At 34.0% G+C, this 17,330-nt stretch overlaps 2 protein-coding genes across 2 annotated transcripts in view; one reads left to right on the top strand and one right to left on the bottom strand.

Annotated features, from left to right (window-relative positions):
• Nucleotides 1-410: 410 nt before the first annotated feature.
• Nucleotides 411-2,096, bottom strand: TRIADDRAFT_19045 (uncharacterized protein; the record flags this gene model as incomplete). The annotated part of the gene is made up of 1 exon (XM_002107612.1): nt 411-2,096. The coding sequence occupies one exon, from the start codon at nt 2,094-2,096 to the stop codon at nt 411-413; it is 1,686 nt and encodes a 561-aa protein (XP_002107648.1).
• A 12,018-nt stretch (nt 2,097-14,114) lies between these two features.
• The window catches only part of TRIADDRAFT_51362 (uncharacterized protein), a gene marked incomplete at both ends in the record, with an annotated part of 7,156 nt that continues 3,940 nt past the window's right edge, over nt 14,115-17,330 (top strand). The window contains 8 exons of the mRNA XM_002108415.1: nt 14,115-14,649; nt 14,760-15,023; nt 15,135-15,435; nt 15,541-15,878; nt 16,272-16,394; nt 16,647-16,766; nt 16,922-17,044; nt 17,176-17,295. Coding sequence (XP_002108451.1) covers nt 14,115-14,649; nt 14,760-15,023; nt 15,135-15,435; nt 15,541-15,878; nt 16,272-16,394; nt 16,647-16,766; nt 16,922-17,044; nt 17,176-17,295 — 1,924 coding nt within the window. The remainder of the gene's footprint in view (nt 14,650-14,759; nt 15,024-15,134; nt 15,436-15,540; nt 15,879-16,271; nt 16,395-16,646; nt 16,767-16,921; nt 17,045-17,175; nt 17,296-17,330) is intronic.

Here is a 17,330-nt window from a genome sequence, read left to right as displayed (position 1 = left end):
ACAATTTTTTATGGAAGTATAATTGATACTGTACATGCAATCTATGCTGCATTCCATACATATCTTCTACTTTAATATACAAAATGTTGGTGACATTTTCATATTTGATCTTTGATCTAATTAGTTTCTCAGTCTCTGAGGAAGCCGCATGATTAGCAGATTATTATTTTGCTAGCATCCTGCAAGTTAAATTGAAGTAGTAAATATGCGTTTGGCTGCTAGCAGTTTTTCCAAGCCACCAAAAAACTAGCTAGCTAGCTACCTAACCTCATTACTGCATATCAATTGATTTTATGATTGTATATGTCAAGTCAAATTCTATCTGGTCAATAACTGTATCAAGCTGATAATACTATTTTCAATTTGGTATAAATCGAGCCAGTATTAAACCTGCAATGCTTAGCTTTGAATTAATTGATTTCAACTTTAGTAGTATCCGATAGAAATAATGCAAGTGATGCAGCTATAAAGCACGCAGTGCCCATAATAATAATAGGTAACTTGCAACCAAGTCCCAACAGTAAACCGAATGTCATCGTTCCTATAACGGCTCCAATCCGACCACAAAAATTGATATAACCATTTGATGTTGATCGCAGCTGTGTTGGATATAATTCAGAAGTCCATACATTTAATATGGTCCATGCGGCGCCAGATAGCCCAGTAAATAGACATGAAAATACGAGTACACCTGTTGATGTATTAGTGAGCCAAATACTAAATATGCTTATACTTGTTGCCAGAGCTAATCCGCTAAATAATAGTCTCCTACCGGATACGTTAATAACAGGGATGAATGTAGCTTCGATAATTAAAGTGGCAAATGTAGTCAGCAATAAATCACGATAAATGCTTGTATCATGAGTATTTGCTATACAAATTGACGATTGATTTAATGCTGGTGTGTTCATGCTGTGACTTGAATTAATTGAAATGGAAGGACCTTGACATTTTTGTCCATGAGTATAAAGTGAAAAAAATGTTGGTAGCCAGAGCCATAGACCATTAGTACAAAAACAATATAAAAACCAAATAACAGTAATCATTAATGTTTGCTTGCGCCATTTTCTTGAATATAGTATTGCATATTGTCTCAGGAAACGTTGTAATTTAGAATAGCAAGAGTCGATATTTTTACTTATATCATTGTCGTCATTAACATCATCAACATCATCTGATAGATGTAGATCGTCGATAGTTGGTAAATCGGATAACTTGATACAAAATGGTTGATTTCCATGTTGAGTACGACACTGACTATTAATACGATGTATTGCATGTAAAACTTTTAATGTTTTCTCTCGTTTTCCCTGTTTAATCAGAAATCGAGGACTATTTGGCATTAACGATAAGCTAATCAATGCTATCAAAGGGGGTATTGCACAAACTATTAGGAAAATGCGCCAACCCGTTAAAGTAACCTGACCAACAGAGATTGCAACCGATTGTGTGATAATTAAAAGTGCCATTAAAGCGGCATAAATATTACCAAAACACCAATAGGCATTGGATGATGACGCTGCCATACCTCGATACTTTCGAGGGAAAAATTCAATTGCATAAGTTAATGTTACTGGAAGTACGCCTCCACATCCTAAGCCGTTAAAGAATGCCATTACAACTAACATTTCATAGCTAAAGGAAAAAGCTGATGAAAATGTAAACACAACATTCATAGACAAAGCTAGTAATAACACTTTCCTTCTACCATAGGAATCTCCTAATCGGCCCCAAAACGCACTACTGACAGCAATACCAATGAGTAAAGACATACTTAACCATATTCGATTGTCTGCATTAATATTTAAATCGCAAGCTGACATAACGATAATACTTGATGATTGAATAATTAAACCTTCTGCTGTAAAGCATAAACCGCAGACAGCACTGCAAGTAAATTGGAATAATCCACAATTGAGTGATTCTGCAATATCGTCGACAGTTAATCGTTTGTAGTGGGTACTTTCCTCAGTATATTCATTAGTCGTGCTAAGTCTACCTTCAATTAATAAATTTGTACAATCGCTGAATTCGGTTTCGTTATCCGATTCAATAGCAGCTGATAATTTTTGAATTTCGAAATTATTACTGCCCATCTCGGTTTTGCGCTGTAAAAGTAGATTGTAAAATTGACTTATAAAATCGACGGTATAAAATTTTACAGCTTTGACTAGAGATTGGCGTTAATTTCTAAACAGAAATTCTGTTATTCTTGTTGGCCGGATCGAATTATGAACGTCTAGCACTCATATATTACTGCTACTATATTCGCCTGTACTCTACAGCAATGATTGCAATAGTCATCGAGTCTTTCTAACATTTTTACCTGAGCTTCTTTATTTTGAAATAATGATATATATATATTAGTACTGTACTCATGTCTTACCACTATAACGTATATTAGCCAATAGGAGTACAATGCAATGCTGAGCATTTATACACTTTACAACGAAGGTACTTTTTGTATTCATGCAAATGCATATGGCATAAGAATAATAGGAACATATGTTGACTCATCCAGATGGTGCAAGAAATTTACTCACTGTTCAAACACTCTATAGTTTATAACTATAGATAGACAGTAGAATAAGTTCCTAAATACCGTAATTCTAGAATAGCAATATTGATCTGATAAAGTTATTCCTATAGTATACTAGTTCCATGTTAAGCTATTTCCCCTACATTGAATATAGAAATAGGGCAATGTATGTTACTGTCATTTTCTCAACATTTATTATATCGGGCAAAGAAAATTCTTGATACAGATCAAATAAGGCGATTGGAGTATAGGTTGTGCTAAGTACCTGCGATTTCGTATCATTTAATAAAAAAATTAGCATAAGTGAAATTGTATCAGTGTTAGCACGGCATCGTAGTTAAAACATAAGAGTCTGCTATTATACCATTTAAGGACTTAAAGCATCATCCTTAATTCTGATATAAGCACATCGGACAGCAATCTGATCAAATCAGAAAAATTCCTGTAGGCCCATTATTTAGAGATTATGTCTTTGCGAATGATAATAATTTATTCAGAAACATAAAATAGCTTGTATACTTATTATCATTGACACCTAAGGCAGTTAAATTAATGCACTTTCATACTTATATTGACATATTCATCCAATCGAGGCTACGGAAGGCAGAATTCTATATTTTGGTATTCTTCACACAAAATTATGCTTCTTTATAATAAAATCATTCCTCTCCAATCAAGAGAGGTGATTTTGGATTTATATCATGATAATATCTTAACTTACACAGGCACATAATTATCCTTTATTAAACTGCCCTTCTTTTTAAGCTGTAATGGTTAGAGATTTATATTCCGGGACTATTTATGTGATACATTGTACACGCCATTTTGCTCGTATTAAGTATTTTCTCATAGCTTAAGCTACAATAATCAGAGGTTTCGAAGTTAACATCTGTTGCATATTTATGATTTAAAGCCGCTTTTTTACTTGAGCTAGAATAATCAGAGATTTATGGCTTAAGAATTTATACTTGAAATTGCATTTTTACTTAATAAAATCAATTACTCGAGCTACGTCATTATAAATTAAGGCAGAATGAGCTTTATACCTTAATATCATTTACGAGTAATTATACTGCCGCAAACACGATGTCCTAACACGTAATTAATGCAGCCCCCGCGACTTAATCTCTAAAAGCTTCACTTTGTAGTTATGTATGTGCTTAAGTTAATAAATACTTGAGCTACTTGATTACAGCATATAATAGCTACAGCTTATTTTATAACTATCTATCCATTTTGTTGTCCTCGCACATAATACAGTCCTCCTACTCGGGTAACCGGAGCTCCCCACCGATTCGCTTATAGCTTAGAATTATCTTTGCCTACATGCTTAATATAGACTATTGTTTGAGTTATAATATTTTAGATTTAAATTTAATGCTAAATTAAATCTCGTCAACTGGACTTTGTTCAAGTAGATTTGATAAAATTGTCAGATAAAAATAGAAATAATCTGAAAATATGAGTATATACATCAAGTGCAGTTATTTCGTGTTACATTGAATGCTGTCTATACGCGGTACTTAAGCTAAACAGTTCAATATTTTTAATCTTAAGATTCCATAGACAAGTGCTCGGTCATACTTATGCCTATATTTAATGCATTCTACCGATTAGAACAGCAATAACTGAAGATATTAATACTTTAAAACACTATTTATGAGTATATAGTTTTATCTGAAATATAATTAGCACGAACTATCGGAAGTTTCCATAGCTATAGATTTACACCACAAGACTTAACCTAGAGAGGTAAATAAATCCTCTCTAGCTTTATAAAGTTCCTTATTCGAAGCATTCCATCTATTCCTGTTATTTCATCTTGCCTAAACTAAAACAGTTACTATACAGCTGTGTGTTAATGCCAATTAAATGTATCATTAAAAGAAATAGCGAAAAAAACAGTTAATAATTCTTAACGCATTATGGTGACGCCCAGTTCTAAACTATTGATCAGAAACAATTTCCTAATCCTTATAGTATGTCACAGCAGGGATCAATATAGCGTAGCTTGCGTCATTTTTGGCACCAAATTAGCAAGTACAGATCGTAGTAGTCTGTTACACAAATATTATTTTGTGATATATAAGCAAAATAATGGTATATAATAGGGCAAGTCTAACATTGCTATTCTTCATTGTAATGCCATATTAACAATGTTTGAGATAATAGCCATGGAATATACTTTTATCGTCTTATTTGTGTCATTGAATGGTTGCAGTCACATAGTTTATTAATCGATTGATGTAGAATGAATAGATGAACATGTAAACACGCAAGAGATAGTAGCAGATTAATCATGTGTAGTCAATTATATTCAGAATTTTAAATTCCAAGCTGACGCGACAGTAAAATTAGTTAATGATCGTGGGATGAATAAATTACTTTCTTCAAATCATAATATTTTTCGATTTCTAAATCTAAAATACATTTCCTACATTTTAGTAATTAGTTAACATCTATCTATGATAATGAACCATACTGATGCTTTGATGAACAGCTATTATTCACTTTTGCGTTATCGAAAGTTCCTATTGAATATCATCTAATGAAACTACTAATTTAAATTCGGAGATACTAAAGGAGTTATCAGGAAAAAGTGTTTCGGTTATGCGATCAGTACTAAGGGCGGAATCTTACTTTGATTAAGTGCCTGTTTAATTTCATTTCATCCGTAAAATTAAATTTTACATCGCTACAACATTCGTCCCATCCATTAGATCGACCTGATATTAAGGTGTTTTTACGTCCATTTTTACTCAGATATGAAAATTAAATTGCATTAATTTGCGAAATCTATAGCATGCATTAGAATAATTTGATAACCATTATCTCTACAATAGATATGATGACAATGAGAAATACGCTTTCTTATGTACTTGATTTACATGAGAATGACTCACGAAGTCGATGGCAACATCCCTACTGTGTTGCTATGACTAATCCATAAGAAAAATACGGACAAACTGCTTTATTTCAACTTTTGTGCCGACAGTCTATGCTTGATATTGTTATACTTGTATGCATAAAATAAGAGAGATAAGTAAGCTGTCATTCATTATAAAGCTATTAGCACATATTTTTAGCCTACTTTGTTAATACAGTGCCGTTCGAAGGCTTGTTATTACATAATAATTACCAAGATATAGCATCGGTAAGTACATGTGCATGTCACTAGAAGCAGCTTGTTTTAAATATGAATCATAATCTTGTGAATTTGAATAGGATTCCCTGTAGTTATTCCTTTCATCCTTACCACATTAACTTTCATGCGTAACATTATTAATTTTCAGGCATTTGAATCGATTTACTTACAGTCCTATTGGCACAACGGTAAAACATTTTTAAGCTTGCACTAGATAAAATCGATGAAGAAACGTCGTATGAAACTTAGCGATTGATCATTAAGACGGAGGAAAAGCGGAAATTGTAACAGCTTAATAAATGGTAGCAAATTTAGCTTCCGTCTTGGCAGTCATTTTTGCCATTGCTATCATCTGCCATGGCCAAACTACGACAAGTAAGCACACTGAAATGCTAATATAGATAATTTTTCACGTACGATATTTAAAACTTTAAATATTTTAATGTCATCAAGCGCTATAATCAATGTCTTCAACAAATGAACCAGTGCATAACTTTACAGTAAACTAAATTTAAAGCTTTACATTGACATCTAATAGTTTCCACCATTGCAATGGATAGTCTTCGCCGCTAGTGTTAAATAAGATTTTCTTTAATTTACTTTCCGTAGAAATGGTCGAGATCACTATTATTTCAGCTAAGAAATATAGAATATAGATTTATTATAAAATATCACTTGAGATACTTTATACGTATCCTATAGCGCTTTACATATAATTTCCTAAGGCCAAATCGTCTACGTCCGTCATCAGTATTATTAATAAGATTATTCTTAATTGTCTTTCATGGACAAGGTCAAGATCACAGTCGTTTCAGTTCAAAAATATAAGATATAGATTTATTAATAAATATCCTTTGAGAAGCGTTATGCGTATCCAATAGACTATAACATGATACAAATAATTTACTACTACCACAATCGTTTACGTCCATTATTAGTATTAATGTGTTTTTCATAAATGATCAAGATCACTATCCCTTCAAGTAAGAAATATAAGATATAGACTTATTAATAAATATTCTTTGAGATGATATATGCGTGTCCTATAGCGTGTTACACATAATTTTCTACTACAAAATTCTACGTCGATCGTTAGGGTCAAGTAAGCTTACCCTTGGCATTTCCATGAAAATAGCCCACGACGAAGACATGATTTCAATTAAGAATATGAAAAGCAGATTTTTCCATAAAATATTCCTTAAGCTACGTTATGTATATCCTATATTGTACTTTGTTCCATTTTCATTAGTAACTATACATCATCGCACTGTCGTGTGGAAACACGATCAATACTAAAGAAATTGCACCATCTACAAGGAAGTAATTTAAAAAGAAAGGGAGTAAGAAAATCCCAAATTTTAACATTTTGAAAGATCTGTTTATGAAAACATTCTGGCAATTACATTATGCTCTAAAAGCTAACAGCTATAGACTTGAATGTTATACGTACCTTTAGCCTAAGATGAGTTAATGGTTACTAATCGCTAACAAAAACCAGCTACTTATACTTGTTGGACCATTTATGGTTGATAACATGGTAGTGTAAATCTTGGGTTTAATTGTGAAGAGCAAAATCTATCATTTGCCCTTACAAAACTCTATTTTTGTACTTCCAGAACGAAAGTAGTAATGCTATAGCTAGTACAGAACTAAGTGTTTCGTTGTTTAAAATTCAAGTAGAGTAAAATTTCAATTGCAAAAAGATCTTCATTCCGTGCGATCCACCCATAATGAAAACTCAAAGGTGTCAATATCGACAAACTGTTTTACACTCTCCAGTTGCTGAAAAACTTTACTGCCTGAAAGTATAATAGTCCATTATCTACAAATTACATTTCAAATTAGCTCCAGTAGCCTTAAAATAACTAATCTTGAACTATAGTAATCCTTTTATGGATCCTTGTTATGTTAAGAGTCTACCATATTCATGAATTTATTCGGTGATAAAAGCTGATCAAACAAGGCATATCCATTCACATTTTTAAATAATGATCTTCATTACCGGATTAATACTAATCATAGTAACCTAGTAAATAATGTCGTCACGTTTATTTAATCCATTACTTGGTAAAGTAAAATGTTTTAATTACTACGTCGATGCAATAATTTTAATAGGTATTCTTTTACAATCTTTTTTAACCTCATTATTTCAATAATTACACTGCTAGTGAGTACAGTCTTGAGCCAATGAAGTATACATAGCTTCGGGTACAATTTATCTACAATGAAGGCTGAATTGCTATATATGTTGATATAACTACCAACGAGATAACTTGCAATCTTAATTTATTTTATTTTGATTTTCATCTGACGATTTTGCTTTTGAGGCATTCTTTCTACTCGCCTTTTTATTTTTGTATACACATTAATTCCTTATGATATTATGCGTGACAGTGTCGCGTTTAAATAAAGCGCCCGAATATGATAACAAGTTAAATAGGAACAGTACTAATTGTATTAATTTAAACCATTAGCACGCTAGAGCATCAGTCAATGAAGTCTATGTGTATGCTAATTAATTAATAGAGACGAAAATTTATTGGAAATGATTTATCATTATTTTGGCATTCATATTCTGTAAATACAAACTTATAGACAGTTTTTAGAGATATTGTAATCAAATTTACTACCTAGATTCTGAGTAGAAATGATAAATCTTTTCTTTTATACGGCAATCTAGTACGTAATAGTAACTATCAATGAAAGGTTAATTATTACAGTGTGATACATATGACTAGAATCTTAGTGCCATCATAACGTTATCACTTATGGTATCGTAGCTTCGATATCAAGATATAGTTTTACATTCATAGCTAGTAAGGGACGCAATATATTTTAATTTTCAGTCCAATTAACGCGAAGGATCAGACTATAAAAACTCGTGTTTACAAGTACTCATATTCTCAAGCTAATACCTTTGAGACTAGCAGATATCGATGTCGAAGTTATAAACTAACAGACAAGAAGTCAGTACTAAGTACTCAATGTTAACAGGTTTAAAGTTTCAACCATTCCATATTAATATAAGACAATTCTATGCAAGAAGAAGACTTAACGATCTATTGATTAGCACTTGAATACCCATTTTGTTATAGTGATTTATCAAGCACCGTAAATAATCAATTGATTAGTTTTTAGGATAAACAATTTTCTTAGAATATCACTATGCAATGCTGAAATTTATATCTACAATATAGATTTTTACGATGTTAATAGTAATATCATTGCTGAGTATGAGTAACCATCATCATGACGCACCTATTCGAATTACGAGAAAATTATTTGTAATTATTGGGTCTAATTTTTATTTGCTGTAACCATCTTGTCCGCTTAATTATAACGGTGAAAATTCACTTTTAACATAAAAATTAAATGATATAATGGTTGAAAATTTTTGAAATACGATTTTAAAAAAAATCAATGCTATGTATTGCAGTCTTCAGGAAGGATCTTATGTAATGAAAATACTTCATTGTAACCATTATAAAATTAATTCCCAATAAAATTAATATTAAATCCCTATAAATCCACAATCGACCCAAATTCACTGAAATTAATATACTGTACTCGTGTGTGATTACAGTAAGGTAAATGAGTTTATAATTCGTATATTTTCTTTAATTATTCCATTCTAGCTTCCACACTTGTGTCATCTACTACAGCCTCGTCGGCTTATTCTTCAGCAAGTTCGTATACTACATCTCAATCATTCTCAACTTCCACTACTTTAAGCAGTACTAGTATATATTCATCGACTAGTACATATACGACTCCAAGCTCGTCGACTTCTTATACATCTACAAGCTTATATTCGACTTCGAGCTCAACATACACGACTCCAAGCAGCTCTAGTACGTACTCGTCGACTAGCACATATACAACTCCAAGCTCGTCGACTTCTTATACATCTACAAGCTCATATTCGACTTCGAGCTCAACATACACGGCTCCAAGCAGTTCTAGTACGTACTCGTCGACTAGCACATATACAACTCCAAGCTCGTCGACTTCTTATACATCTACAAGCTTATATTCGACATCGAGCTCAACATACACGGCTCCAAGTAGTTCTAGTACGTACTCATCGACTAGTACATATACGACTCCAAGCTCGTCGACTAGTACATATACAACTCCAAGCTCGTCGACTTCTTATACATCTACAAGCTTATATTCGACTTCGAGCTCAACATACACGACTCCAAGCAGTTCTAGTACGTACTCGTCGACTTCTTATTCATCTACAAGCTTATATTCGACATCGAGCTCAACATATACGACTCCAAGCAGTTCTAGTACGTACTCATCGACTAGTACATATACAACTCCAAGCTCGTCGACTTCTTATACATCTACAAGCTTATATTCGACTTCGAGCTCAACTTACACGACTCCAAGCAGTTCTAGTACGTACTCATCTACTAGTACATATACAACTCCAAGCTCGTCGACTTCTTATACATCTACAAGCTTATATTCGACTTCGAGCTCAACATACACGACTCTAAGCAGTTCTAGTACGTACTTGTCGACAAGTACATATACAACTCCAAGCTCGTCGACTTCTTATACATCTACAAGCTTATATTCGACTTCGAGCTCAACATACACGACTCCAAGCAGTTCTAGTACGTACACGTCGACTAGTACATATACGACTCCAAGCTCGTCGACTTCTTATATATCTACAAGCTTATATTCGACATCGAGCTCAACATACACGACTCCAAGCAGTTCTAGTACGTACTCGTCGACTAGTACATATACGACTCCAAGCTCGTCGACTTCTTATACATCTACAAGCTTATATTCGACTTCGAGCTCAACATACACGACTCCAAGCAGCTCTAGTACGTACCCATCGACTAGTACATATACGACTCCAAGCTCGTCGACTTCTTATACATCTACAAGCTTATATTCGACATCGAGCTCAACATACACGACTCCAAGCAGTTCTAGTACGTACTCATCGACTAGGACATATACAACTCCAAGCTCGTCGACTTCTTCTTATACATCTACAAGCTTATATTCGACTTCGAGCTCAACATACACGGCTCCAAGCAGTTCTAGTACATACTCGTCGACTAGTACATATACAACTCCAAGCTCGTCGACTTCTTATACATCTACAAGCTTATATTCGACATCGAGCTCAACTTACACGACTCCAAGCAGCTCTATCGACTAGTACATATACAACTCCAAGCTCGTCGACCTCTTATACATCTACAAGCTTATATTCGACTTCGAGCTCAACATATACGGCTCCAAGCAGTTCTAGTACGTACTCATCCACTAGTACATATACGACTCCAAGCTCGTCGACTTCTTATACATCTACAAGCTTATATTCGACATCGAGCTCAACTTACACGACTCCAAGCAGTTCTAGCACATATACAACTCCAAGCTCGTCGACTTCTTATACATCTACAAGCTTATATTCGACTTCGAGCTCAACATACACGACTCCAAGCAGTTCTAGTACATACTCATCGACTAGCACATATACAACTCCAAGCTCATCGACTTCTTATACATCTACAAGCTTATTTTCGACTTCGAGCTCAACATACACGACTCCAAGCTCTTCGCATTCTTATACATCTACAAGCTTATATTCGACTTCGAGCTCAACATACACGGCCCCAAGCAGTACAAGTACATACTCATCGACTAGTACATATATAACTTCAAGCTCATTTACAAGTTCTTATTCAACATCGAGCTCAACTTACACTGCTCCAACTAGTTCTGGTACTTATTCATCGACTAGTACTCGTATGGCTCCGAGCTCGACGTACACGGCTCCAAGTAGTTCTAGTACATACATAACTCCAAGCTCGTCAACCCATTATTCGTCGACAAGTTCTCATTCAACATCGAGCTCAACTTTTACTACTCCAAGAAGCTCTAGTACATATGCAACTTCAAGCTCATTAATCCATCACTCATCGACAAGCTCATACTCGACATTCAGCTCAACTTACACTGCTCCAAGTCAACAATTATCTTCAAGCACTTATGTAACACCAAGTCCATCTATAAGTAGTAGTGCAAGTACTCCACCAAGCAGCTCATCTAGTCAACGCCAAACAAGTAGCACTTATGTTGCTCCAAGTTCTTCTTATCAGCAATCGTCTACTATTCATTCAGCTACTAGCTCACTTCTACCATCCTCTTCAGTATCATCTTCCAGTAGCTTTACTTCTCAAACTTTCTCTACTTCTACAAGTCCAACGATATCTACAACGCAACAATCAGCAACTACTGTTACTGCAACACCGACTAACCAAACGGCAACGACTGGAACATTTCCCAATGTAGCCACTACGCCGCCACGTAAGTTATAAAACAGAACTATATTAATCCAGTATTTAACTCTAATAAAGTATCATACGTAAGTCAAGATAATTTCTTCCTTTTATTTTATTTATTAAGCAATCATAAATACGTGTACATTATATTATAGTCCAGATATAAAGTCCAATCCTTACCGTATCGCATTGATTACAGTAATAACAGTATCTCGTATTAATTATCAAACTTTTTTACTATGTAGCAAGTAGATTATATCCGTATGGTTCATCTCAAGGAGATTCATCTTTCGGTAATCGCTTCCTCATCCGACGTCGTCTTTATCTTAAATCGCCTATTTACTTTGCTAACAAGTTCTATCAAACGCTTTATGTAAGTATTATACTGTAAATAATATAGTTGTTCATAAGAGTTTAGGGTACTAATGCGTCTGTAATGTTCTCGTATTTGAAATTGGATTAGATCTGTTCCAGTGGTTATGTCACATTCCATTTTTCGCATTGCTACTATTATCCATCATCATTCCGTTATTACAACATTCCACTGGTGGCACCATTCTTCAGCGGAAACGATATGAGACATTACTATAATACAAAATCCCGTGTTTATTACCATGAATATAGTAATTTTGATAGCTCTACGTCGTCTCAATCGATCCTTAGTCGAGCTACAACCGATGTTGATCAATTCCAATCACAACTCAAGCTTCATAGTAATTGGACAAGCTCACAATTGAAAGCCAAATTCGGCCTTTATCATCATACTGTTAATAATTTTAATGCCAAACATGTTGTTGTCATTACTTGGACCGATATGGTACCTTATCCTGCCAGCTATTACGGTAGATTCGGCTTCGTAAGTATCAATTTTATCGTACTTGTAATGATAGTAATTTTATGTTATGTATAATTTAGTGCATAGTACAGATAATGACAGTTTGAATAGTCATTATTATACTGAACAAAACATCTCTTATGAACTTCTATCATTAGACCAACACCTTCCAATTAGTCTTGGTTAGCAATGGTGAGAATACTTTCGCCTTATATAACTATGAAGTTAACGGAATGCAATGGTGGAGAAGATTCTACGGTCTACGTGCTCGCGTTGGATATATCACGGGCAGTACAAATATCCATCATGAAATTGCTTTATCTGGCTATCGTAATATTCTCAAGATTGATTCATTACTTGGAAATACTGGCATGACTGGTAAATGGGCATTCCGTTTAGATCCTGATACCTTCCACATTAATTACGTACAGAAATGTTTATCATGGTACTACCAGCAGAATCATATCTCGTACTATAATCGATATATGCCTTCACCATGTCCATGTACTTGGTGGCAAGTATGGTTTGATCGTCGATTTAACTGGTGGGGTAGTGTAGCACGTTATCCTTGCGCACAATCTAGATTTTCATCTCCAACACAAGGTGGAGGTAACACGAGGGTAAGTTAAGATTTTCTCCGATAAATATTATACTATCTCTAACAGCCGATAATTTTCATATAATATAAGAATAATTAGTAAATCAACTGGTGATTATATTTAAATTTAACGGAATATTTGTTGGACTTAGATGCATCGTGTATGCTGTTATACAACTAATTTCCGACGTTTCGGAGCTTTAATTACTGGATCGCCTAGCGGTGGAACTCTAACATATGCCAATAAACAATTACGAGATACAGATAAAGAGGCCTATCAGAATTGTTGTATCAATTCACGATTATGTTTCCTATAGATAGCGGTACTTGTCGAGGCTATCGACCACCAAGAAGAAGTAAGTTAGACAATAAATTTACATTCATTTATTCAAGTGATATTCTTATAGTCTGCTAATACACCATTAGAGATTTAGCTTTTATTTCATATCAAGTCTATCAGCTAGTTTTAGGAAGACTATAAATAACTTGTGATATAGGTCAAGTAAAATTACACATACAAATATTAAGATTATCCACCTATTTAAGCGTTAATTAGATCTATTTGAACTCAAAGTACATTCATTTAATTTCATGATCAATTCTAATCGAATTTAATTTTATTAAAATTTACTTACACTATAGCCTGGTTCTGGGGCGATCCTCATATTAGAACTATGGACGGAAAACAATACACGTTTAACGGATTAGGAGAATACCAACTACTCAATTTACAAAATAATTATGTTGACGTACAGGCTAGAACATCTCAAGCTCTTATTAATGGTACACGTTCAGCTAAAGCTACCGTATTTTCGGCTTTTGCTGCTAAGCAGAATAATTCAGATGTTATCCAAGCAACACTCAATGATCAAAATAACGGCCTAGATATTCTCGTCAATGGCAACATACCTTTAACATTAAACGATTTAAGTCAAAATGAAACTCGTGAATATAATAACGTCGACTTAGCCCTATCTCAAAATGGATCGTTAGTTGTTGCGTTTTCATCGGGTACCAGCTTAGAAGTCACTGTCTTACCTGGTCTAATCAGTATAGCAGTCAACGCTCCAGCTTCTTTGCAAGGTAATTCTAAGGGTTTGCTTGGTGTATGGAACGGCAATATGAACGATGATTTTACACGTCCCGATGGCAGTAAGATTTTAATTAATGCTACTGAATTCGAAATTTATTATGATTTCGGAGAGAAATGTAAGTTTTAATCTCAATTCATAGTAATTCTACAATTTCATATTACAACTCAAAATAAAACAAGTATTTTGAATCATCACTATGATACTTTTACGTTTTACTATTATTAGGGAAAATTAATGAAACTCAATCATTATTCACTTATCCTCCTGGAACAACATATCAAAACTTCACGGATCCCGACTTTCTACCGCTATTTTCGGATAATATTACTGCCTTATTCGGTGGCGATAATGACTTATATCAACAAGCATTAAGTTCATGTGGTAACAATATCCCATGCTTGTATGATGCTAGTCAAACTCTAAATGTAGAATTAGCTGTACAAGGTAAAGATACAGCTGACGGCTACCAAGAAGCGGAAAATCAAGCAGGTAAAATATCTCATCATTTTTTCTAATTATTTAATTTCTTCTGTAATCATCTAGCAATTTTATTAATATATTTAAATGGTATTACTGTATACTGATTTTGTCTTCCAACAGAAAATTTCCCACCTGTTATTACTGGACCTACTACACTAAATGTTACCTTTGGAGAAGTCTACACTACAGCATTAAGCGTGTCTGATCCTAATACTGGCGATACTGTGACTGTTACTGCAGATAGCGTTCCTCCAGGTGCATCATTTAATCCTACAAGTTATCAATTTACTTGGAATGTTAGTACTTACACCAATATTAGCATCCAAATCGTGGCCAAAGATTCTAAGAACGCAGCCAGTATCTACAGTCCTGCACAAATTATCATGTGCTATTGCGCTAACGGTGGAACTTGCGACTACACGTAAGCTATTAACCATATTCATTAATTTAGTTAGAGTAAAAATATATTTACATATCTTAGAATATAACTATGTTACTTTGAACTACGCTTTGCTTCTGCTTATAGTGGAGAAACCATAGAAGATGGTAGCGTATCTCAGGTCCCATGTATTTGTTCGGATGGATGGACCGGAGATCATTGCACTTTCGACTTTGATAGCTGTGCTAATTTCCCATGTTACGAGAATGTAACTTGTACAGATAATGTAGCTCCATTAACCGGTTATACATGCGGCAGTTGCCCACAAGGTTATACAGGAGATGGTATATTGTGCTCTGATTTCGATGAATGCGCTAGTTCAGCCACAAACAGCTGTCAACAAGTCTGTGTCAACACCATCGGAGGCTATACCTGCGATTGTCAATCTGGTTATCAATTAAACGCTGATGGAAAGACTTGCTTAGGTAGGATTTATCTCAGTAACATATTATATATCTGTGCAAGAAAGATGACTAGTCATAACAAATAAAGGATTAGCAGAGTTTAGGCATTTAAATTCTATCCAATTCCGAAGCTGTACACGAATATACAGTATATCTTGTGCACGTTTAATTTAAGGCGGTACATATTACTCTGTAATATGTGCAATGCTATGTTTGGTTACGGTGCTGCATCGTAACGTATTTGTAAAATTTATATCTTGCTAATTTCTTACTTTTGCGTGTAATAATTATAATTAAATTATAGCAATAAAATTTTATAATTAATCAATTGTCTTTTATGCAGAATAAACCAATATTTAATCTTTCGATACCTTATCAAAACTAGTGCTCATAAATTTTTATTGACACCTATAGATGCTGATGAGTGCTTCAAGAACTCACAGATATGTGGCCAAATCTGTACCAATACCAATGGCAGTTATATCTGCTCTTGTCATTCTGGATTTAACCTCAACAGCGATAATAAAAGTTGCATAGGTACATTATAAATTTTACTTATTATAGCATATCCTTTCTACTATACACGTAAAGGACCTTTAGAAAATGTCCTTCCAAGACTTTGAAGTAGCTTATAACGTAAATTTTCGTATAGTATTGGATTGTTTGCAATTATAATTCTAATTATATTTAACCTATAATATACCAAGGTATATGTTACGTGTACTTATTTATTCATAACACAATCAATAGATTAATTTTAGGGGTATTTTTTTGACTAATTTATTGTAGCGGCCACCACATGTAGTAGCAATAATAATTGTTCTGAGTCTTGTACTCTTATCAACGGCAAAGATCAATGTGCATGTAAGAATGGATATATATTGCAGCCCGATGGCGTTAGTTGCAAAGGTAACGGTTGTGAGAGTTTTATAATCTTTCAGTGTTATCGTAATCTTTATCGCTATTATCAAGCCTTGATAAAAATCGTTTTCTGTGTGGTAATGTAATGACTAATATTGAGATTATAAGCTACTTATAACCACTGAATTTCCAATATTCCATAGATCGGGATGAATGTGCAGATAAGATAGATACATGTCAAATGTTATGTAATAATACTATCGGCGGATATCAATGCAGCTGCTCAAGCGGATATTCACTTAACGTAGACGGAAAAACATGCTCTGGTATGTTACTGAAGCTTTTTATTTCAATAAATGCAAATTTCAGTGTATATGTGCACAAATGCATTAGTCACGAAAGTCATATCGATAGCTGATATATTCAAAGAACACTTATTTGTTCCTGTGATTTACAGATATAAATGAATGTAGTACATTCAATGCTTGTCATTCCAACGCCAACTGTCAAAATACACCTGGATCTTATACATGTTCATGTAATTCAGGTTATACAGGAAATGGCAAGACTTGTACCGGTAAGATAGATTTTCTCTAATTACTAGGAAGTTTA

The sequence above is a fragment of the Trichoplax adhaerens genome, genomic scaffold, assembly GCF_000150275.1.
Source record: "Trichoplax adhaerens TRIADscaffold_1 genomic scaffold, whole genome shotgun sequence".
In the NCBI taxonomy this organism is placed as follows: domain Eukaryota; kingdom Metazoa; phylum Placozoa; class Uniplacotomia; order Trichoplacea; family Trichoplacidae; genus Trichoplax; species Trichoplax adhaerens.
Note: the sequence above shows the minus strand (reverse complement) of the source record. Positions and strands in the feature narration are given on the sequence as shown.